This window comes from Pseudoliparis swirei, chromosome 5, assembly GCF_029220125.1.
Source record: "Pseudoliparis swirei isolate HS2019 ecotype Mariana Trench chromosome 5, NWPU_hadal_v1, whole genome shotgun sequence".
NCBI classification, from domain to species: domain Eukaryota; kingdom Metazoa; phylum Chordata; class Actinopteri; order Perciformes; family Liparidae; genus Pseudoliparis; species Pseudoliparis swirei.
Genome location: NC_079392.1, coordinates 13,628,758 through 13,647,369, shown reverse-complemented (window position 1 = coordinate 13,647,369; position 18,612 = coordinate 13,628,758). Strand labels below are relative to the sequence as shown.

The window sequence follows — 18,612 nt, the reverse complement described above, 5'->3', positions numbered from 1 at the left end:
GGAAAAGACAAAAACCGATACCCATCCCTGGACAGGGATGTTGTATGTGTACAGATTGTAAAGCCCTCTGAGGCTAATTTGTAATTTGTGATTTTGCGCTATACAAAATAAACAGAATTAAATTGAATCAGATCATTGTTTCCGTTTGGTTGTCTTTGGCTGCACCTAAATCGATTCGGAGCTCAGCTTTTATATCTGGACAGTGTCGCTTGTGTGATGTTTGTTTGTTTGTTTTCGGCCGTAGGAACTGATTTGCAGCGCTGCGACGGACCGTAATAAACAGTCAGCCTCTTCCTCTTCAAACCCAGTTGCCGTTGCACCGTCACGATACCAGAAATCTATTACAGTTTTTGCCTATTGCTTACACACGTTTTGCTAAATTTGGCTCATTGTGTCAAAACTCTACACACAAGCAAAGAAGACACCACACTGGGAAATAAACCATTCACATCTATGTCAAATTGAAACTCTGCTATCAAAAACTAACAATCCTTTGTCAAAATGTCACTCTGATGACAAAATGTACTTGCATACACTCTGCATCATATGAAGACACTTTCAGATCAGCAGCAGCACACTTGTCTACTTTATATAAAAAACTGCAGTCTTCTGTTTTCAATGCTTTTATTCAGTTCCATAGAGGGCATATTTTCACAACAACCAAAAAAATGAAATACTGAATTCAAAATCATTACATTAGTATATTTTACAGTACAGTACATTTTGTTAAATCAAAAATAAAACAAACAATACACTGCTGTAAACACAGAAAAACACAATTGTGCACAAGTGGGCTTATGGATCCTGCCGTCTGTTGGGGTCTGGCCACAGGATCTCATCAACATCACAAGCAATGTCTTCTCTCGCAAAGCATCGGGGGAAATATCCCCTTGTGTGGCGAATCCATCCCTGGATTGACCTAACCTCCATGTCTCCGCAGGCCTGTTCCATTGCCTGCAGAAGAGGCATGTGGTTGGCGGTCATATACGCGCCATCTCCAAACGGAAAATAATTCCTCTATAGGATTTAGAAATGGCGAGTAAGGGGGCAAGTACAGAACTTCAAATTGATCATGGTTGGTGAACCAGTTCTGGACCAGAGCAGCCCTATGGAAACTAACATTATCCCAGACAACAACAAACCTGGGCTGCTCTGGTCCATCCTGTACAACTGCATCATGAAGTGCATCTATAAATGTGAATATGTGTTGCGCATTGTAGGGACCCAGTTTGGCACGATGGTGCAGTAGCCCTCGAAGACTCATGGCAGCACACAATGTGATGTTTCACCCAGCTCTGGCCGTGCAAAAATTGCTTTGGCCAATTATATTACGTCCCGTTGTCTGTTTTTGCTAAGGTTGAATCCAGCCTCGTCAATGTAAATACATTCATGCGGCTGGGCAGCTCCATCCATGTCCAAGATTCTCTGTAACAAAATGTTTTGTAGCTGGCTGATTGGTGTTCAGTTTTGTAAGTAAGTGTTTTCAGGTGTGTGTCTATGTCTTTTCAATTAACCAATGTGTGTTGTATTTTGAATAGAGGTGTTTTCCCAATGGTACCCTGAGATTTCATTTTTGAACTAAGTGTCTTATGTATGAAATAGTGTGTAGTGTCTAGGAGCAAGTGTGTTGCAGAAAGGAACAAGTGTGTTACAGAATTGCAACTAAAGTGCAAAGCAGCGCTTTTGTTTAAGGTATGGTTACACTTTGTTTAAGGTATAGTAACAACACCTTCAAGTTATGTTACTTTGGTTTAAGCATGTGTCTATAGTGTTCAAGCAACGGACAAAAACTGTAAGTCGAAATCGACACAATTCTCGATCCCAAATGGAACGTCACAGCAAAGAAATTATAATGATAATAAAAAACTGCATGTCTAATGTGCACGGATCAAAGTGTCCTGCTCCGGTTCCCCCATCTCGCTGCGCTGCCACCCCCCCCCCCCCCCCTCCCTGACGGGGGGATGTTTCATTTGTTCTCCGGCAGCAGCGTAGCTAATTAAAACTGCCTCCTGCTTGTAAGCGGCACCACCCTCCCTCCACTCGGCTCTGAAGTTAAGCTTGGAGGCGGCCACGCCGCGGGCTTCGCTGACTCAGGAGTAATTGATCGTTGCCTAAAACACAAGGCACACAACAGTATTAGAGCACGCCGCCCTGAATGGATAACTGTATTCACGGCTGACATCAAATCAATAAGTTATCACATGTTTCATGTGTTACTCACAGTTAAGACAGCGGGTCATGGCTCAGCTTACTTAGAACCAAACAAAGGCTTCATCTTTGTTAATAGTGAAGTCATTTCACAACAAGGTACTAAAATAGGCAACAAAGCCACAAGAAGCTGGAGCTGCACGACTGGGCTTTCACTTTTTATTTAAATTCAGACTTCAATTAAATAAACAAAATGTAGCAAAACAGTGTGAGGTAGTATTTTGGGTTTAACACTGTTGATTGTAAGATATACTACAGACATACATAATGTACATAATGTACACACAGTTTTTAACCACAGCTTCCTCTGAATCGTTAACAGAAATGTACAACTAGAGATCATACAATCAGTATTTTAAAGGTGTGTCTAAATGTACAGTCATCACATCAAAAAGCGTCAAACTAATGATTACATTTAAAGTGCCGATAACAAGAACACGCCCTCTTCCCAGTGAAGCCGCCTCCCTGCAGCAGAGACTCGCTAACTGACCTTTAAAGCCTTTGTCGTCCATTCAGAAGGATGTGTGAATTCTTTAATTTAAAGTATTTAACACGTTGTGTGTGTGTGTGTGTGTGTGTGTATGTCAAACTCAATGGAACTGTTAGTTGCAGCAGGTCACCCTGCAGCCACCCTTCCTGCTGCTCATCGTCGCCGCACCAACAGAACTAATCAATATCCATCCGATGAGGGCCAGCAGGCCCCCTGTGGTGTTCATGATCTCCGCACCACTTCTCTGATACCTCGGACTGGTGACACGCCTGCAGCACCCCATATAACTGGCAACAGACCAGAAAAACAAACATCCCAATGTACTGGGAATTTTCATGAAGCGTCAATATGAATTATCACAAGTTCTTCTCAGAGGGACGGCTGTGTGCAGAGGTGCTGAAACGCAGGGGAGGAGATTTATGGGACAGAACATCTCAACAAAGCCAGGTACTCCATTGTGCATGTCTGTAGAGGCTGCAGTCTATTTATGTCTGACAGGCCGACAGAGGAGCAAAGTCTTTGTCATGTGGGCAATAGCTGTGATGCATGATGTGATTATTGCACATAATGGAGCTTTTTTTTTGTTTCAATAAAAAGGAAACTCTGCTTTTGTCCTCATTTCATTGAAGTCGATGGGGAAATGACTAATTCTCTCTCTGTGACTCCACATTCAAAGAATGGTAACTTCTGTTGATTAGTTGCAAAAAACAACATGACCGCTGTATTCCAAGATGGCGACGGCGAAATCGCCGCACTCGAGTCGTCAAAGCGGAAGTCCACAAAACGATGGGTGACGTCACGATGACTGCGTCTCACCTCTGATACACGGTCTATGATATTTGCATGTACACAGGGTTTTTCCTGCATAGAGACAATGTGGGCGCGCGCCTAAGCCGTTTTCCCGAACGCCTATGACAAATCCCGAGCGCCGAAGGCAAAAAAAAAGTCTGCGATGGAAAAAAACAAAAAAAACTGTGTTCATCAATTCAATTCAATTCAATTCAGTTTATTTGTATAGCCCAATTTCACAAATTACAAATTTGTCTCGGAGTGCTTTACAATCTGTACACATAGACATCCCTGCCCCAAAACCTCACATCGGACCAGGAAAAACTCCCAAATAACCCTTCAGGGGAAAAAGGAAGAAACCTGGAGGAGAGCAACAGAGGAGGATCCTCCTAGGATGGACAGATGCAATAGATGTAATGTGTACAGAAGGACAGATTTAGAGTTAAAATACATTCAATGAATATGACAGAGTGTATGAATAGTTCATAGTAGGCATATTCCACGATGGAGACCTCCACGATCCATCAGGCAGATGGCGGTGGGGAGGAGGAGTGGGCGAGTCTCAACAGGACAGTGGCGTAGTCATGAGCAGGAATTCCACGACCCAGACGATCCATCAGGCAGATAGGATCTATGCCGTCTCATAGGGTCCGATGACCCCATGAGACGAATAGTCATAAGGACTTCCGGGAGAAAGCAGAGTTAGTAACGTGTGATTGAGAGATGAAAATTCATCCTTAAGGAGAGAAAAAAGAGGAGATAGGTACTCAGTGCATCCTAAAACGTCCCCCGGCAGCTATAAGCCTATAGCAGCATATCAAGGGGCTGGACCAGGGCAAACCTGATTCAGCCCTAACTATAAGCTCTGTCAAAGAGGAAGGTCTTAAGTCTACTCTTAAACGAGGTGACTGTGTCTGCCTCCCGGACTGAAATTGGAAGCTGGTTCCATAAAGGAGCTTGATAACTAAAGGCTCTGGCTCCCATTCTACTTTTTAAGACTCTAGGAACTACAAGTAGTCCGCATTTAGTGAGCGAGCTCTCTAGTGGGGCAATATGGTACGACAAGCTCCTTAAGATATGATGGAGCATCACCAATCAAGGCTTTGTAGGTTAAGAGAAGAATTTTAAAAGTGATTCTTGATTTTACTGGGAGCCAGTGCAGAGCAGCTAGTGCAGGAGTGATGTGATCTCTTTTCTTAGTTTTAGTGAGAACACGAGCTGCAGCATTCTGGATCAACTGGAGGGACCTAAGAGATTTATTAGAGCAGCCTGCTAATAAGGAGTTGCAGTAATCCAGTCTCGAAGTAACGAACGCGTGAACCAATTTTTCTGCATCTTTTTGAGACAAGATGTGCCTGATTTTTGAAATATTACGTAGATGAAAGAATGCAGTCCTTGAGATTTGCTTTACGTGGGAGTTAAAGGACAAGTCCCGATCATCACGTGCATGTCAGCGAATATGTTCTCAATAGTATGTTTCAAGTCGGCTCCAGCCGAACCCTCGTTCTGTTTTGATCAATAGTAATCGAGTTCAGTGTTTCCCCGAGGTTTACAGCTTCAGGGGGGCGGGACTAGTGCCGCTAGCCATGTTGGTGCCCTAAACTTAATTCAACACTGAGGTGTGCTCACCTGTGTGCGCGCATCACGGCTGAGCGAGGCGCGCGCCGGCATCGGAGCTCTGGGGCAAGAAGAGTTGTTGACGGACGGACGGACGGACGGATGGGAGGGGGGGGGGTGCTAGTGAGAGTGTGCTCACCCGTGTGCGCGGATCTGTGCGCGCCGGTATCGAAGCTCGCGAGCCGAGAAGTGTTGACGGGGGGGGGGGGGGACACTGGAGTTGATAAGCGTGTCTTATCAATACGCAACTGTGAGATGCACGAATGGACAGAGCGGCCAGCTGCTGATAACTTACTCAACAGCCCGACGTGTACGAACATACGGTGCGCGCACAGCGCGCAAAAAAAAAATTTGGGAGCACCGAAGACCCATTTTGACCCAGGAAAAACCCTGGTACAGTATGTAAATCAGGTGGACAACATAATTCAATCACTGCCAAGACAACAACACACCTGCAGCTGCAACGTGCCGCATGCTGCAGCATATCTCTGCCACGGACACCAACTCCACGGATAAGTGTTGTGTGTGATACACATGCAGAACCATGGCTGTTACAGGCCCGCCAGAACCAATGAAACAGTGACCTGCAACAAATTACATTCCAAATAGTTCATCCTTGAGTCAAAGTAGATTGTTAAATGTTTGAACTTGGCATGGATCGATCATCGGCTCCAATTTCTGCATTTTTATGATTATTTGAATCGTGATTTGTTTCGTGTCGTTGGACTGTGTTCGAACAGGGCCTCTCTACCGGCGACCTTTACAGCGTGACCTTTATACCAGAGCAGAGATCAAACTACTATGACTGAATATCAGCTGATCGGCGGCCAATCGAAACAATCACATTCATTCATTTCAGCTCCAGAGACACGTTGAGCCTCCCGAGCTGCAGCAGGAAGGCCGTGGTTCATAGTTGAGTGTGAGAACAGCAAAGGAGAGGAAGAAGGAGTGACACGGAGTTTGGACCAGCGATGAGACCAGATTATCATCATGTCAGAAGTCGCATTAACCAAATATTATTCATTGACTGTTTTCTTTTAATCAATGACGAATAAATCAGAATACGGTCCGTAATTTCAGACTCATGGTTCAAATATATCGTTAGCCCTATGTCTTATGTAACGTTTTAATGACGGGTTATAATAGATCATGACGTAATTTTCACAACCCTAAAACAATGCAACCGTAGTCTTACGCAACCACTGATATTAGTTGCAAATATCTGTTCTTGATACTAATAATCGGCATTGGCCCTGGGAAGAAAAAGCCTCATTTAGACCCAAGCTCCCATCCTGGGTCTCAGATACTGACACGTAGGGGTTGGAGAGGAAATTGCCCTGCAGTAAGAATATTGACATTTTATATTTAATTCTGTGTTTTCTGCAAATAATCATCGATGACAACCAATTAGAAAAAATACATTTAGAATTTTGAGACCGTTTATACTGACTTCAGGAGCGTTGAAACTATGCCACACACTGCTCCGCCCCTTCGGCAGCATGCATATCGACATTCTTTAAAAGTTATACCGTGATAGAAACTTTAGGCCACACCGCCCAGCCGTACCGACTGAAGCACAGCCGAGACTCTGCTGGAACAGAAACACCAACCAGCTGTTCATCAATGTACACACCCACACACACACACACACACAGATCTGGAAGCCTCTGGGGGCAGCCCTGCAGACAAACACATTTACAATAATCCTATTAGAGAGAGAAAGTGCTCTCACTCTCTCACTTCATCTGTCGATAGTTCCTCCATGTCGCCCGCCCTTCCCCCATCCACTGTCAATAACACTGTCGATATGCTATCTCCGTTCCTATTCTAATTCAAGTGGGCCTTGCCGCAGCCGGCGGTGTCCGAGGATGTCGGCGGAGAGCTCGGCAGCTCAACAGATGTGCGGGGAGTCATTCTCCTCGATGCGCCGTCCTCAGCCTGTCGATGTTCCCTCATAGCTTTGTTTCCTCTCCACAGCCCCCCCCCCCCCCCCATCCCTCCCTCGTCTTGGCTTCTTGCCAACACACAGACGAGCTAACGACGAAAAAGATTAGAGCTGCAACCACTTCAGCAACTGACGACACTGTGACGGACGACACTGACGGATGACATGTGACGGGCGACGGCCGTGTTTGAAGTATCTGCAGAGGCGTGCTGCGTTTTTACGGCGCAGGGTAATCGACATTTAGTGAAACAGACGGGGGGTTTTTGTGACGACGGTAAAAGTCAAACATCTCCCATCTAATTCAACAACGATTCACTAAACTCTATTTAAACATTTAATACGAATGTTGATGTTCTGTGAGATGGGTTTTATGATGACCCTTTGTGAAGGCCACGAGCAGAAACACTGGTCCTCGTGTTGTCACGAAGAAATGTGGAAATGTCTCTATTCTAAGACGCATCGCGATTCAGAGCGAGTCTGGACCGGTGCAGTGAAGCAACATAATCTGTGTGTGTGTGTGTGTGTGTGTGTGTTGCAGCTCGTTGGTTTGTGTGCGATGCACAGGGCCGGTCGTTAACAGGATTGTAATTTGTGATTTTGGGCTATACTTAATAATCTGAATTGAATTGTTTGGCAATGTGCCATAAAAACCCCTTAAGACTCATATTGCAAATGTATAAATGTCCGGAGAATGCTCCTTAAACCCGATTAATATCAGCATATCCCACATGTCTGAATCAGATAATTGTCGTTTGGAACAAGAATCGGAATATGCAAATAGAATCTGATGTTCACATGAGCCATATCAAATTTGGAATATTGTCATAGTCTGATTTATAGTGGAACATGTGTGTCGAGGTAAATGCAGTCGTGTTCTGGAGGTTCAGTGACTTTAACCACGTCGGAGTAGAAAAGCTCTAAATGAGCAGGAGGAGCTGCGGCTCTGTGCGGCAACCGATGAGACGGCATGCATGTCGATATGTCCTTTAAGGGGGGACATTGAAAAAATAATTGGTTTAACTGGCTCGAGCTCCTGGTGCCGACGAGCAACGCTTAAACTTGAGTGGAGTGACCGCGCACATCCTCTGATTCACTTGAATTCCAGTTTCTGTAACACAGACTGTGACTGCAGAGAGGTCAATAATTCAGCCCCACAGAGGCTCTTCTGCTCCGGGAAACACTGGAGACTCTCCCTGATGGAGCCAGATGGGGCCCATGACACTCTTCTTGGTGTTAACGATAGCATCGACATCCAGTGGATAGAAGGAGCATTCCAGAGTAGCCAGGGCGCATTTTTCTTTAAAAACTCTTAAAAACATTTGCACACGCATGACATTTGACCTCTGCACTCCCAGTTTTAAGCATTGAGGCTGCTGTGAAACGCCCGGGGTAATATTGTGTTCAGGGTAGGGATGGGAATCGAGAACCGGTTCTGTTTTAGAACCGGTTCCCAGTGAACCGATTGTTTGGGATCGTCAGCCAAATTCTTTAACGGTTCTGCTAACGGTCCTCTGTGGCGTTGCGCATGCACAAACTTTTTTTGTTTCTTCTTCAGACTGCAGCAAACATGGCAACTAGGCAGAGGCGTTCTAAAGTTTGGCTCTATTTCACACGACAAAAAGTGCTAGTGTGAGGTGAGAGTGTGCTCACGTGTGTGCGCGCATTACGGCTGAGCGCTGCGCGCGCCACTCGCTGTGAGCGCTGCGTGTGCAGACAGCATTTAACGGAGCAGAGCATTGCGTGCGCTCTGATCGCTCTTTTAATGAAGTATCGATACTAAAAATATGCTAAATCACATCATTTTTAACGCACGGGTACTTTGTTAGTATCGCTACACCGTGCAGCGTGACAGCAGTAGATGTAGCGGACTAACATTCAAGCTAACCTAACTTCCCAAACGCTGTCGACATCTGAACGCTGATTGGCCGAGACGCGACACGTCCCATCAAAGATGTTTTGTTGCGAAGAGCACCACTTCACATTTTCTCCGCGTCTCACTGCAATCTCAACGGCAGCGGGCCAGGTGAACAAAATAATAATCGGAATGCGTCTCTGGTATTGTTCAGGGGGCCGGTCCACATATGGAGGCGGGCGGGATCCGGCCCGCGGGCCGTAGTTTGGGGACCACTGGTCCAAGGTAAACTCCTCAAAAGTGATCACAACCACTCACTGTGTGAAGCCATTTGCCTTTATTGTGTGGAGTCGATCAAGTTATCTCCTGTCCCTTCGTTTGAAGCATACATTTGAGTTCCGGCATTGGTCCCATTATTGATCACTTCACGTTTGGATTGAAAGTCCAGTTTTGAGAAATGTTTGATCGTAACGGTGTTAATTATCGGAGGGCGTGTGTTATCAGCAAACGTTCGCGTTATCGTGTTAACCCATTATTAAACTGAGCATATCAATTTTTAATCCATTATTAAACTTAGCATATAGCTATGCTAGCTTAGCTACAGAATCTTCCATTGTCAGCCCCCTACATTGAGGTCGTGTTTGCCTCCCCTCTTAATGTGGCTTTATGTCAGCTCAGCAAATTCAGCGATTTTGTTAGTGCCATTTGTTTCATTGTGTAAACCAGCTTTCACTATATAAATAATCTCCATTGCCATCCAATTTAGCTGATGAGGTTCAGAGTCAGACCGGTGTTACGGTTCAACCTGAGACCCTGTTAACTGGCGACCTTCGGTCGAATGCGTCTGTTGTTGTCGTAGTTACGGCAGATGTTGATAATAGCAAGAGAACACGCAGCTGTCCTCGCGAATGCCGCATTGTTTCGTTCTACAATTCAATGAGAAACTAGAGATGCACCGATCAGGTTTTTGGTGCCGATCACTGATCACTGAAATCAGTATCTGCCGATCCGATAATACCGATCACCGATCACGGTGTCGATTGAAGCATTCTATTTATTGTGTAGCATTATTGCCTAGGACTATGAGGAAATACATATATAAAGCAACTCAAACATTAAAGAAATTACCGATTTCTTTAAACATTTAGGACTTTTACTTTGAAAAATGTCCTAATTGATACATTAAAATTGATTGATTGCTATTGTAGGGGATTTCAGATATGTATGGAACACATCTGCATTATTGATCTCCTGGAACTCTTGGGGAAATCTATTTACAGGACTGTTTTTAACATACAAAAGTCTGACTTATTTTTATAAACTCTTCCTTGGTCCAGTAAAAATGTTTTAATGTTGGCATAATTTAAACTAAATCTCAGAAATGATCTATAAAGATACAAAATCAGTTCATTGTTCACTTTTATATGTTCGTGTATGATTTGTCGACATCTTATTTTGATAAACGGATGTTGTTTCACGTGGTTCTTTCCGCTAACTTTGCAAAACCGGATGTTGCCACTTAAATCCTTCCGCTAACTTTATCAAAACCCTCGCGCGCTCCCGATGGAATGCGTTTACCGTGAACATCAGTCTGTAGGGGCTCAGACATGTGAGAGTCGGCTGAGTTGACCCAGAGATTCAACTCGGGGGACGGGGATGCCGCTCGGTGCGTGAGGATCCCCTCGTGGACCTCTCACTCTGCGGCCCTCGCCGGGCGCATCGTCTCCGTTGCGATGTGCTGCGATTGAAACGTCTCTGATAGTTTTTCTCGCAGATGTTACGTCATCTGATCGGCCGTTTTGAGAACGCCGATCAAAACCGATAATGGGAATATCGGCCGATATGGATCGGCGCCGATCAGATCGGTGCATCCCTATGAGAAACCTTCTCGTGTCGTGTCTGGTCTGAACATACCGGAGGAGACGATGTAGAAGAGAAAGCGTCCAGCAACTTGAAGCGTTGCGTGTTGTTTATGGGTTGAAACAGGAAGTTAGCAAACTGCCCTTCCTTTGAAATACATTTGGTCAAATAAATAAACACTTAATCAACATACAATTGGGAGTCTGTTTTGTGCAAACATGTATCACGTAGCATAACTCTGTAGTACAAAAACAACAACAAAAAATATATATAAAGATGTTACGGGATTCGAACTCATGTCTTTGGGAGGAAAAAAGGTTAATTGACGGGGATCTTACCACGAGGCCAAGATCGACACGATATACTCTGTTTGCACAATTAAATAACGTGCACTGCGGTCACTGGTCACCACGAAAGGCAGAGAACCACCAGATCAACTTGTGACCAACACACTGCCGACCACCATGGAGCATGTTGACGTGAACGAAGGAGCACTCGACAATAGTGATGGCTTCTCAAACTAATAGTCAGCTGTTTCAATTCAAAACGTCTTTAAAGGGCTGCACATTAATGAGGAAAATGTTTGTGTTGTTGTCATGAGGTAAACATACACAATATGGACAATAAGGCCAGAAATGGTCATACATGTATGAATATACAAACATTACACCCATATGTGATTGTTTACCATCTGTCCATAGACCATGGGCATTGACCACATTAAGTTTGTCATATTTACTTTGCCTTATTGTGTCTGTGATTTATGCCACTTAAATAAAGTAAATAAGTGACCTGTACTGTTTGACTTCTGTGTTCTTGGCTTGCCACACAATTAAGAATTCAACCAGCCAAGAACACAGAGAGGTCAAACAGTTCAGGTCACTTCTTTAGTTTACTTTAAATATGACAGATGTTCAGACCAGACACGACACAACAAGGTTTCTCATTGAATTGTAGAACTAAACAATGCGGCATTCGCGAGGACAGCTGCGTGTTCTCTTGCTATTATCAACATCTGCCGTAACTACGACAACAACAGACGCATTCGACCGAAGGTCGCCAGTTAACAGGGTCTCAGGTTGAACCGTAACACCGGTTCAGAGGCTGGTCGTCTGTCTGGGTCACAGGCTACAGCGAGCACGTCTTGTACACCTCCTCATATCTTTGTGTTCATCCTCCAGCCCATCTGAGAGAGTGTTCTCCACGGCTGGAGACACAATAAGTCCTGAGAGATCGCGTATCCTCCCGGAGAAAGCAGACATGCTTATTTTTCTGCACAAGAATTGTTGATGATCCATACAATTGATGGTTGCACACTTGGTATTTGCCACTGCTAGTTTCATTTTTGGCAGCTCAGTTCATATACCCTTTTAAAAAAGGAAGGAGCACTGTAATTTCTAGGAACATGTTTAAATTAAACAGAATACATTTTATTTAAGTTATGTAGGTTTTATTTTAAGTTCAAGAGGAATATGTATAAATGTTTTTGGTTATTTAAAAAAATGTAAATGTGTATGTATACATACTGTATATGGTGTATGCAGCATTATAGAAAATTATATAAAAGAAAATTAATGTAAATAAACCCGTTTGTGCTCTTTTTTTCACCCCTTGCCCAATAAGAATCGATAAAAGAATCGATATTGAATCGATAAGCAGGAATCGATAAGGCATCGGAATCGTTAAAATCTTATCAATTCTCATCCCTAGTTCAGGGTCTCACTCGAGGCCCCTTTAGCATACAGAGCCTGCATGGGAATCGAACTGCCAACCTAGTGATAAAAAGGACGACCCTGACTCCTATGGGAGTTGCCTCAGCATCGTTACTTCCTCCTGGGCCCTCAACATCAAAGCGTTACAGTTCTGAGGACGGAGTTTTGAATAAAGTCCACAACCATGAGATCAGGGAACCATCATGTGTAACAGATGAACGGCAGAGCGGATCATTTGAGTGGGATTCAAATGATATAATGCCATTTCAAAGGCGTCATTTTTATGGCATAAACGTACTTGTGTGAAATGGCCCTGAGGTGAGTTCCTGTTACGGACGATACGGACGTGTAGAACCACTGACGCCCCGATGAGTGGAGGCAACACGGGAGGCTGAGGCAGCGCCCCGCGCTCAAAGGCTGTCCTTTGGTGTGGCCACATCAGCGGGAAGTGAACAGTGTGTTGATTCTTTGCTGTCGGGTTGATAAGGGAGCGGCACAAAGATGGAGCCTGGGAGAGCCCAACGCAGCCGCCCTGAGGTGCGTATTAGGGCTGCAACTAACGATTATTTTGATAATCGATTAATCGGTTGATTATTTTATCGATTAATCGATTAATCGGATAAAAAACAAAAAAACATTAATTTTCAACCCTTTATTCAAAACAGGATCCGTACGGTCATGGAAAACCTGGAAAAGTCATGGAATTTTTAAATGGCTATTCGCAGGCCTATAAAAGTAATTGAAAAAAATAAAATCCCAAAATATTTGGAAAAGGAATGAAAATTTGTTTTATTCAAATTTTAATTTACACGGTATGCTTTGGAATTCTCATTGTTAGTTTAAATACTACATCTTCTCACTTTGTCACGTATAGACAGAGTTTTCACAAAATGTTTAATCATGCAAATTTGGTTTAAAGTCATGGAAAGGTCCTGGAGATCCACTGGTCAGCATGTGGATGAACCTGTTCACTGGTCAGCATGTGGATGAACCTGTTCACTGGTCACCATGGTGATGAACCGTCACAAACAGACTGACAGCTCTCCTCTCCTGAGCAGTGGTCCCCATGTGGCCCCCTGAACAATATCAGAGACGCGTTCAGATTTATAATTTTTTTCACCTGGCCCGCTGCCGTTGAGATTGCAGCGAGACGCGGAACAAATGTGGAGTGGTGCTCTTCGCAATAAAACATCTTTGATGGGACGTGTCGCGTCTCGGCCAATCAGCGTTCAGATGTCGACAGCGTTTGGGAAGTTAGGTTAGCTTGAATGTTAGTCCGCTCCATTTACTGCTGTCACGCTGCACAGTGTAGCGATACTAACAAAGTACCCGCACGTTAAACACGATGTGATTTAGCATATTTTTAGTATCGATACTTCATTAAAAGAGCGATCAGAGCGCACGCGCTGCTCCGCTCCGTTAAATGTTGTCTGCACGCGCAGCGCTCACAGCGAGTGGCGTCGTGGCTTATCTCCGTGGAAAAATATTTGCCGCTATCCGCCACGGAATAAATCACCACGTTTTCTACGTTATACTCTTGTGGAAATGCCACACACGTCGTGACATGTAGCGCCCTGGTGTCTGGGGTCATAACGTCACCCGGAGGCGCACTTAGCTCCGTGAATGTCTCCGACGACGTGAATGACTTCCGCATCCAGCGCCACGTGAGCAGCAGCAGCCAATTAGATTCATCAACAGAGGAGCAGCTCAGCGCTGATTGGCTCTCACAACGCAGCGTTCCGTCTCTCCCTCCACTCTTGTTTCTCCAGCGCCGCTCTGCGCTCAACTCAACTTTTTTTATACTCCGTGACTTATTGAGCGCCGTAATAATCGCGCGACACAACGAATCGATAATGAAATTCGTTGCCAACTATTTTAATAATCGATTTTTATCGATTTTATCGATTCGTTGTTGCAGCCCTAGTGCGTATCAACATTGCATGAATCCGACAGCCTGGTGTGCTGCCGCTTGCTCAACGCTTCTCCATGTGGGGTTCACTGCCTCCATCAACGCAGACATTGAAGCAGATATGCAGGAAATACACTGGAGAGGAATATCAGGAGTGCAACATGGCGAATGAACCGTGATGCTGTGGCTATTTAGTTTTTCTGTTTCTTAAAACATCCGCGTTCTTAAGCAACAGTTCAGTGTCTGTTTTCATGAGATCGTTCTCTTGCTCCGATCAGGGTTTTTGGGGACGATCAATGATTGGTGGAAGCAACAGCAGCCAATCACCATCACAGGGCCTTTGTGAAGCCTTCTCTGTAGCATGGAGCAGTATTCATTTATATAACTATTATAAACAACGATATGTAATAAGTGAAGACAGAAGTATTATGGATTTACCGTGACCCAAGTCCCTCCAACGCGGCCTGACCAATCAATCGTCCAGCACTGACCAGGATCAACTAGCCCTACTTTCAGGCCGGTTGAGTGGAGCTGGTCAGCGTTAAACGAGAGACCAGAAGGAGATATATCTTTCTAAAACGTTACATTTTCTCCGTTAAAAACCTGTAGCGCTTACATTAGCGGATTATATGATCACATGAACTAGCGTGAGCACATATATGCTGTGCTCGCTACTGGAGGAATGCTAAAGGTGTTCACGTGCTCATGATAATAGACCTTTTTATTAAACAGTCAAATATGTTTGTCTTTCACCAGGAAGAGTATTGCTCTCAACATTGACCTTTTTTTTTTACCGTGTCGAAAAAACACACCACATTCAAACTCAACAAAATAAAAAAGCGCTTCGGTTGATCTTTCCACTTCTTCAACAATCTCGAAGAGGTGTAAATAAACTTTTATCCTTTTATTCATTCAGGTGAGAAAACATCAGGACTATAGCGAGTGTCCAGCCAGGCAGCACTGAGGCAGCGGGGGAAACGGCTGTAGAGACAGAAAATTGCCCAAATTCGGTCTCATCCGCCGGTGTCACAGCCCGATGCGCTGACCACCAGGCCGGCTTGGATCTGTGGCTGACTGATCCACGCATTGTTAAATCTGAGGCTGAGGGATTTGACTGGTGTAGCACAGGCCGAGAGATACAGATGCTAGTCCCTGATGCGGGTCGTGCTTCAAAAGCGCTAGATCCTACATTTTCCAGATTTCCCGTCAGCCATTTGTTTGACGCGGGTTGAAGTGGAAATGTCACGCTTCATAGTGTCATATCACAGTGTTTTCAATAATAATGACAACAATGTCAAATCTCTTTCAAACATTGCATTGTAACTATTTCATATCTTACAAATATTTCAACAATGTGCTGCCGACCCAACACATAAACTCGGTGCCCCACCCTTCTGCTGGGATCAAATGTCGAGCTGGAGACACGTGCAGCGTGGGGGTCATGTGTGGGTTCACAGGCTTTTTTCAGGATGGTCTCAAGTTCGGCACTGACCGTTCGAGGCATTAGGAACAGGAATAATTTGGTCGATACTATCAGCAGCTGTGCGAGCAGCAGTAATATCATTCTTCGTTACTCTTGAGGATTACGGGCTTCTTTGAGAGCTGTTGATTGGAGGCCTTGTTTCCACAATCATGCTGTGAGGAAACCTCCCAGAAGAAGTTCACGGGATTTATTCATTCAGAGTAGTTTGACAGACTGGAGTGAAACACAACCACAACACATGGTGAGTTTAGAGTTTGGGGAGCAGCTGCATCAAGGCATACATGAACCTCCTCGGGGTCGGCTGATTACCGACCTGGCGCATCATCGGCTATCAGCATTTTTACAATTTCACATTTTTAAATGTGGTTCATTGGCTCTGATGCTCGCACCTACAGCACTGTCTCCTTGGTTACACGTCATAAGTAAATGATTAGTTATCTTGAAAATGACATCCAACAACCGAGGATCAGAAAAAGGGGAGTCACCAAAAATTATGAAAATTTGAGGCATTTTTGCTCTCCAATGAATGCTAAATCATATCCAGGCAAGTCAAGCTGATAAGGAAGTGTCTTAAAATGTGCATTCTCTCTAATTACTCCTCTGGTTGTATATAAGTATATGTGTCATTTGTTAAAGCTGCATTCTCTCTACTGGCCACTAGGGGGGAATCCTCTGGTTGAATCGATTGCTCTCTTGGTTTATTCCCTCAGTAAACATGAGTGTCTGGTCAATATACGGTCAATATCTAGTTTCAAGTCTCCTTCAATACAGCACTATGTTCATTTTGTAAATGATGGTCCATTTAGTTAAACAGACCATAGGGCGGGCTTACTGTGATTGACAGGTTGCTGCCGCTACGAAAGAGTCACTGCTCCACATTCTAAATATCAGAACTTCTGTTCATTAGTTGCAAGAAAACGATTTTGCGACGGCAAAATTGTCGAACTCAAGGCTTTAAAACAGCAGTCCACAAACCAATGGGTGACGTAACCATGACTACGTCCACTTCGACCGGGGTCATCTCCGCACGTAACACAGAAGTGTCTCTCGATGCAAATAAATTGGAAATTGGGAGGTTTCTTCCAAAAGTGCAGTCAGAAAAAAAGCAGTGCTTTGATGGTGTGCTCACCAGCAGATCTGACTGACCTCAACATGCTTCCCTGTCTACACCCCACACCTGCGTGAAAGCAGGTGAGGGGGGGGGATTCTGTTCCCGAGAATCCCAACAGACTTTTCCGTGTCCTGAAACACAATCGTGTGGATGATGCCTTGACATCGGATCACGAGTCCAAACCTCACCAGTCATCAATTATTGCTGCACCCACTTGTGAATGCTGATGCTGATGCAGATGATGATGATGATGCATTTTGACTGGATCAATGGGCCGAGTGGACGAAGCCTCAGTGGAACTCCCCCCCCCCCCCCCACACACACACACGAATTTAACAGCCATTCATTATTAACTCTGGGATTAGGAGCTTGCTCTGCTGGGGAGGACCTGCCATTGTCTCTGCTGACGCTGCGGGCCCACACCCTCACTTTAAAAAGGCAAAACACGGAATGAGGGAATAATTTTTTTGTTGGGGGGGGGGGGGGGTCAATCGGAGATGCCGTGAGCAAAGCTGCCTCCGCTGTAGCGCCAGGCTCGATTTAAATCCCGGACGTTTGAATTGTTTTACCGGAGCAGCAGTGAGTCAACACGCCAGGTTACGTTACGCAACACGGGGGAAAGGTCGGCACCGTCCGCACCTGTTCTCATGGACGAAGATGACCGAACTGCACCGAGCTACTCCAAACCCAGCGACGTTACAAGTTGGGACTCTCTTTTTTGTTGTCGTCACCTCCTCGGGTCCTCGCCATCCGAGGGAGATCACAGCGAGGAGTCGCTCTGGAAAATGGACATCATCCTCCTCGTGGCTCGTGTTCCATCATTGGTGAAGCGAGTGGATGAATTCCCCACGGGAAACTACTCATTAAAACACATGTCTGTGAGGATAAGTGCTATGAAATGATTGCCAGTGAGCAAGTTTCCGTGGAGATGCCACCCAGCAGGACACAGACGGGTAACTTGAGACTCGATGTCCGCATCTCGACCACCACCGGGCTCGACGTGACGGGCTTCAGAGAGCCGGCGCTCACAGGACGGGGCCACGCTTCTCCCGGGCTCAGCACCTCCTCTCATGGGAGGCGGCTCCATCCATGCTGGAGCCGCGAGGGAGGACCTGGCTCGCCGAGCCTCAGACCACACCGGCGGCTATAGGTGCACCGGGCGGCTCTGTCGCCAGCATCTTCCGGTTCGAGGAGCAGGTTCGCTGCATTCCAGCAAAGAGACCGCCGCGATTTAGACCGACAGGTGCAACAGCATCACCGCCCAGCCGCGCGCAGCCTCCTCTCTGCCGCTCCTTCCACCTTGACAAATATCCGAAGGAGGGGGGTGGGCGGAATTCTCACAATCCAACAGACCGGCGAGCGGACCCCCAAAACAACCCCCGAATACATAGACGTGTTATTTTTTTCGTGATGAAAATAATTACGAATAAGTCGCGAGCTAGCTAACAGTCGCTTCAGCGCGGCGACCAAAGGACCCGCTGTTCGCCTCGTCGCTGTGTCGGCTGCCTGCCTCTCGCGCTCTGAGACGAGGCATCGAGTAAAACAGTCTTGGTACTCACCTCTCTGCCATTTTCCCGGACGGTTCTTTAAAATCCCTTTAGAATAAATCCCACAGCGGCTCCCATGTTGCCGAAAT

At 45.4% G+C, this 18,612-nt stretch overlaps 1 protein-coding gene across 1 annotated transcript in view; it reads right to left on the bottom strand.

Annotated features, from left to right (window-relative positions):
- Positions 1 to 18,612, bottom strand: part of arhgap39 (Rho GTPase activating protein 39) — a 93,195-nt gene extending 74,583 nt beyond the window's left edge. Inside the window, exon 1 of the mRNA XM_056414932.1 lies at positions 18,536 to 18,612. Coding sequence (XP_056270907.1) covers positions 18,536 to 18,546 — 11 coding nt within the window. The 5' untranslated portion in view covers positions 18,547 to 18,612. The remainder of the gene's footprint in view (positions 1 to 18,535) is intronic.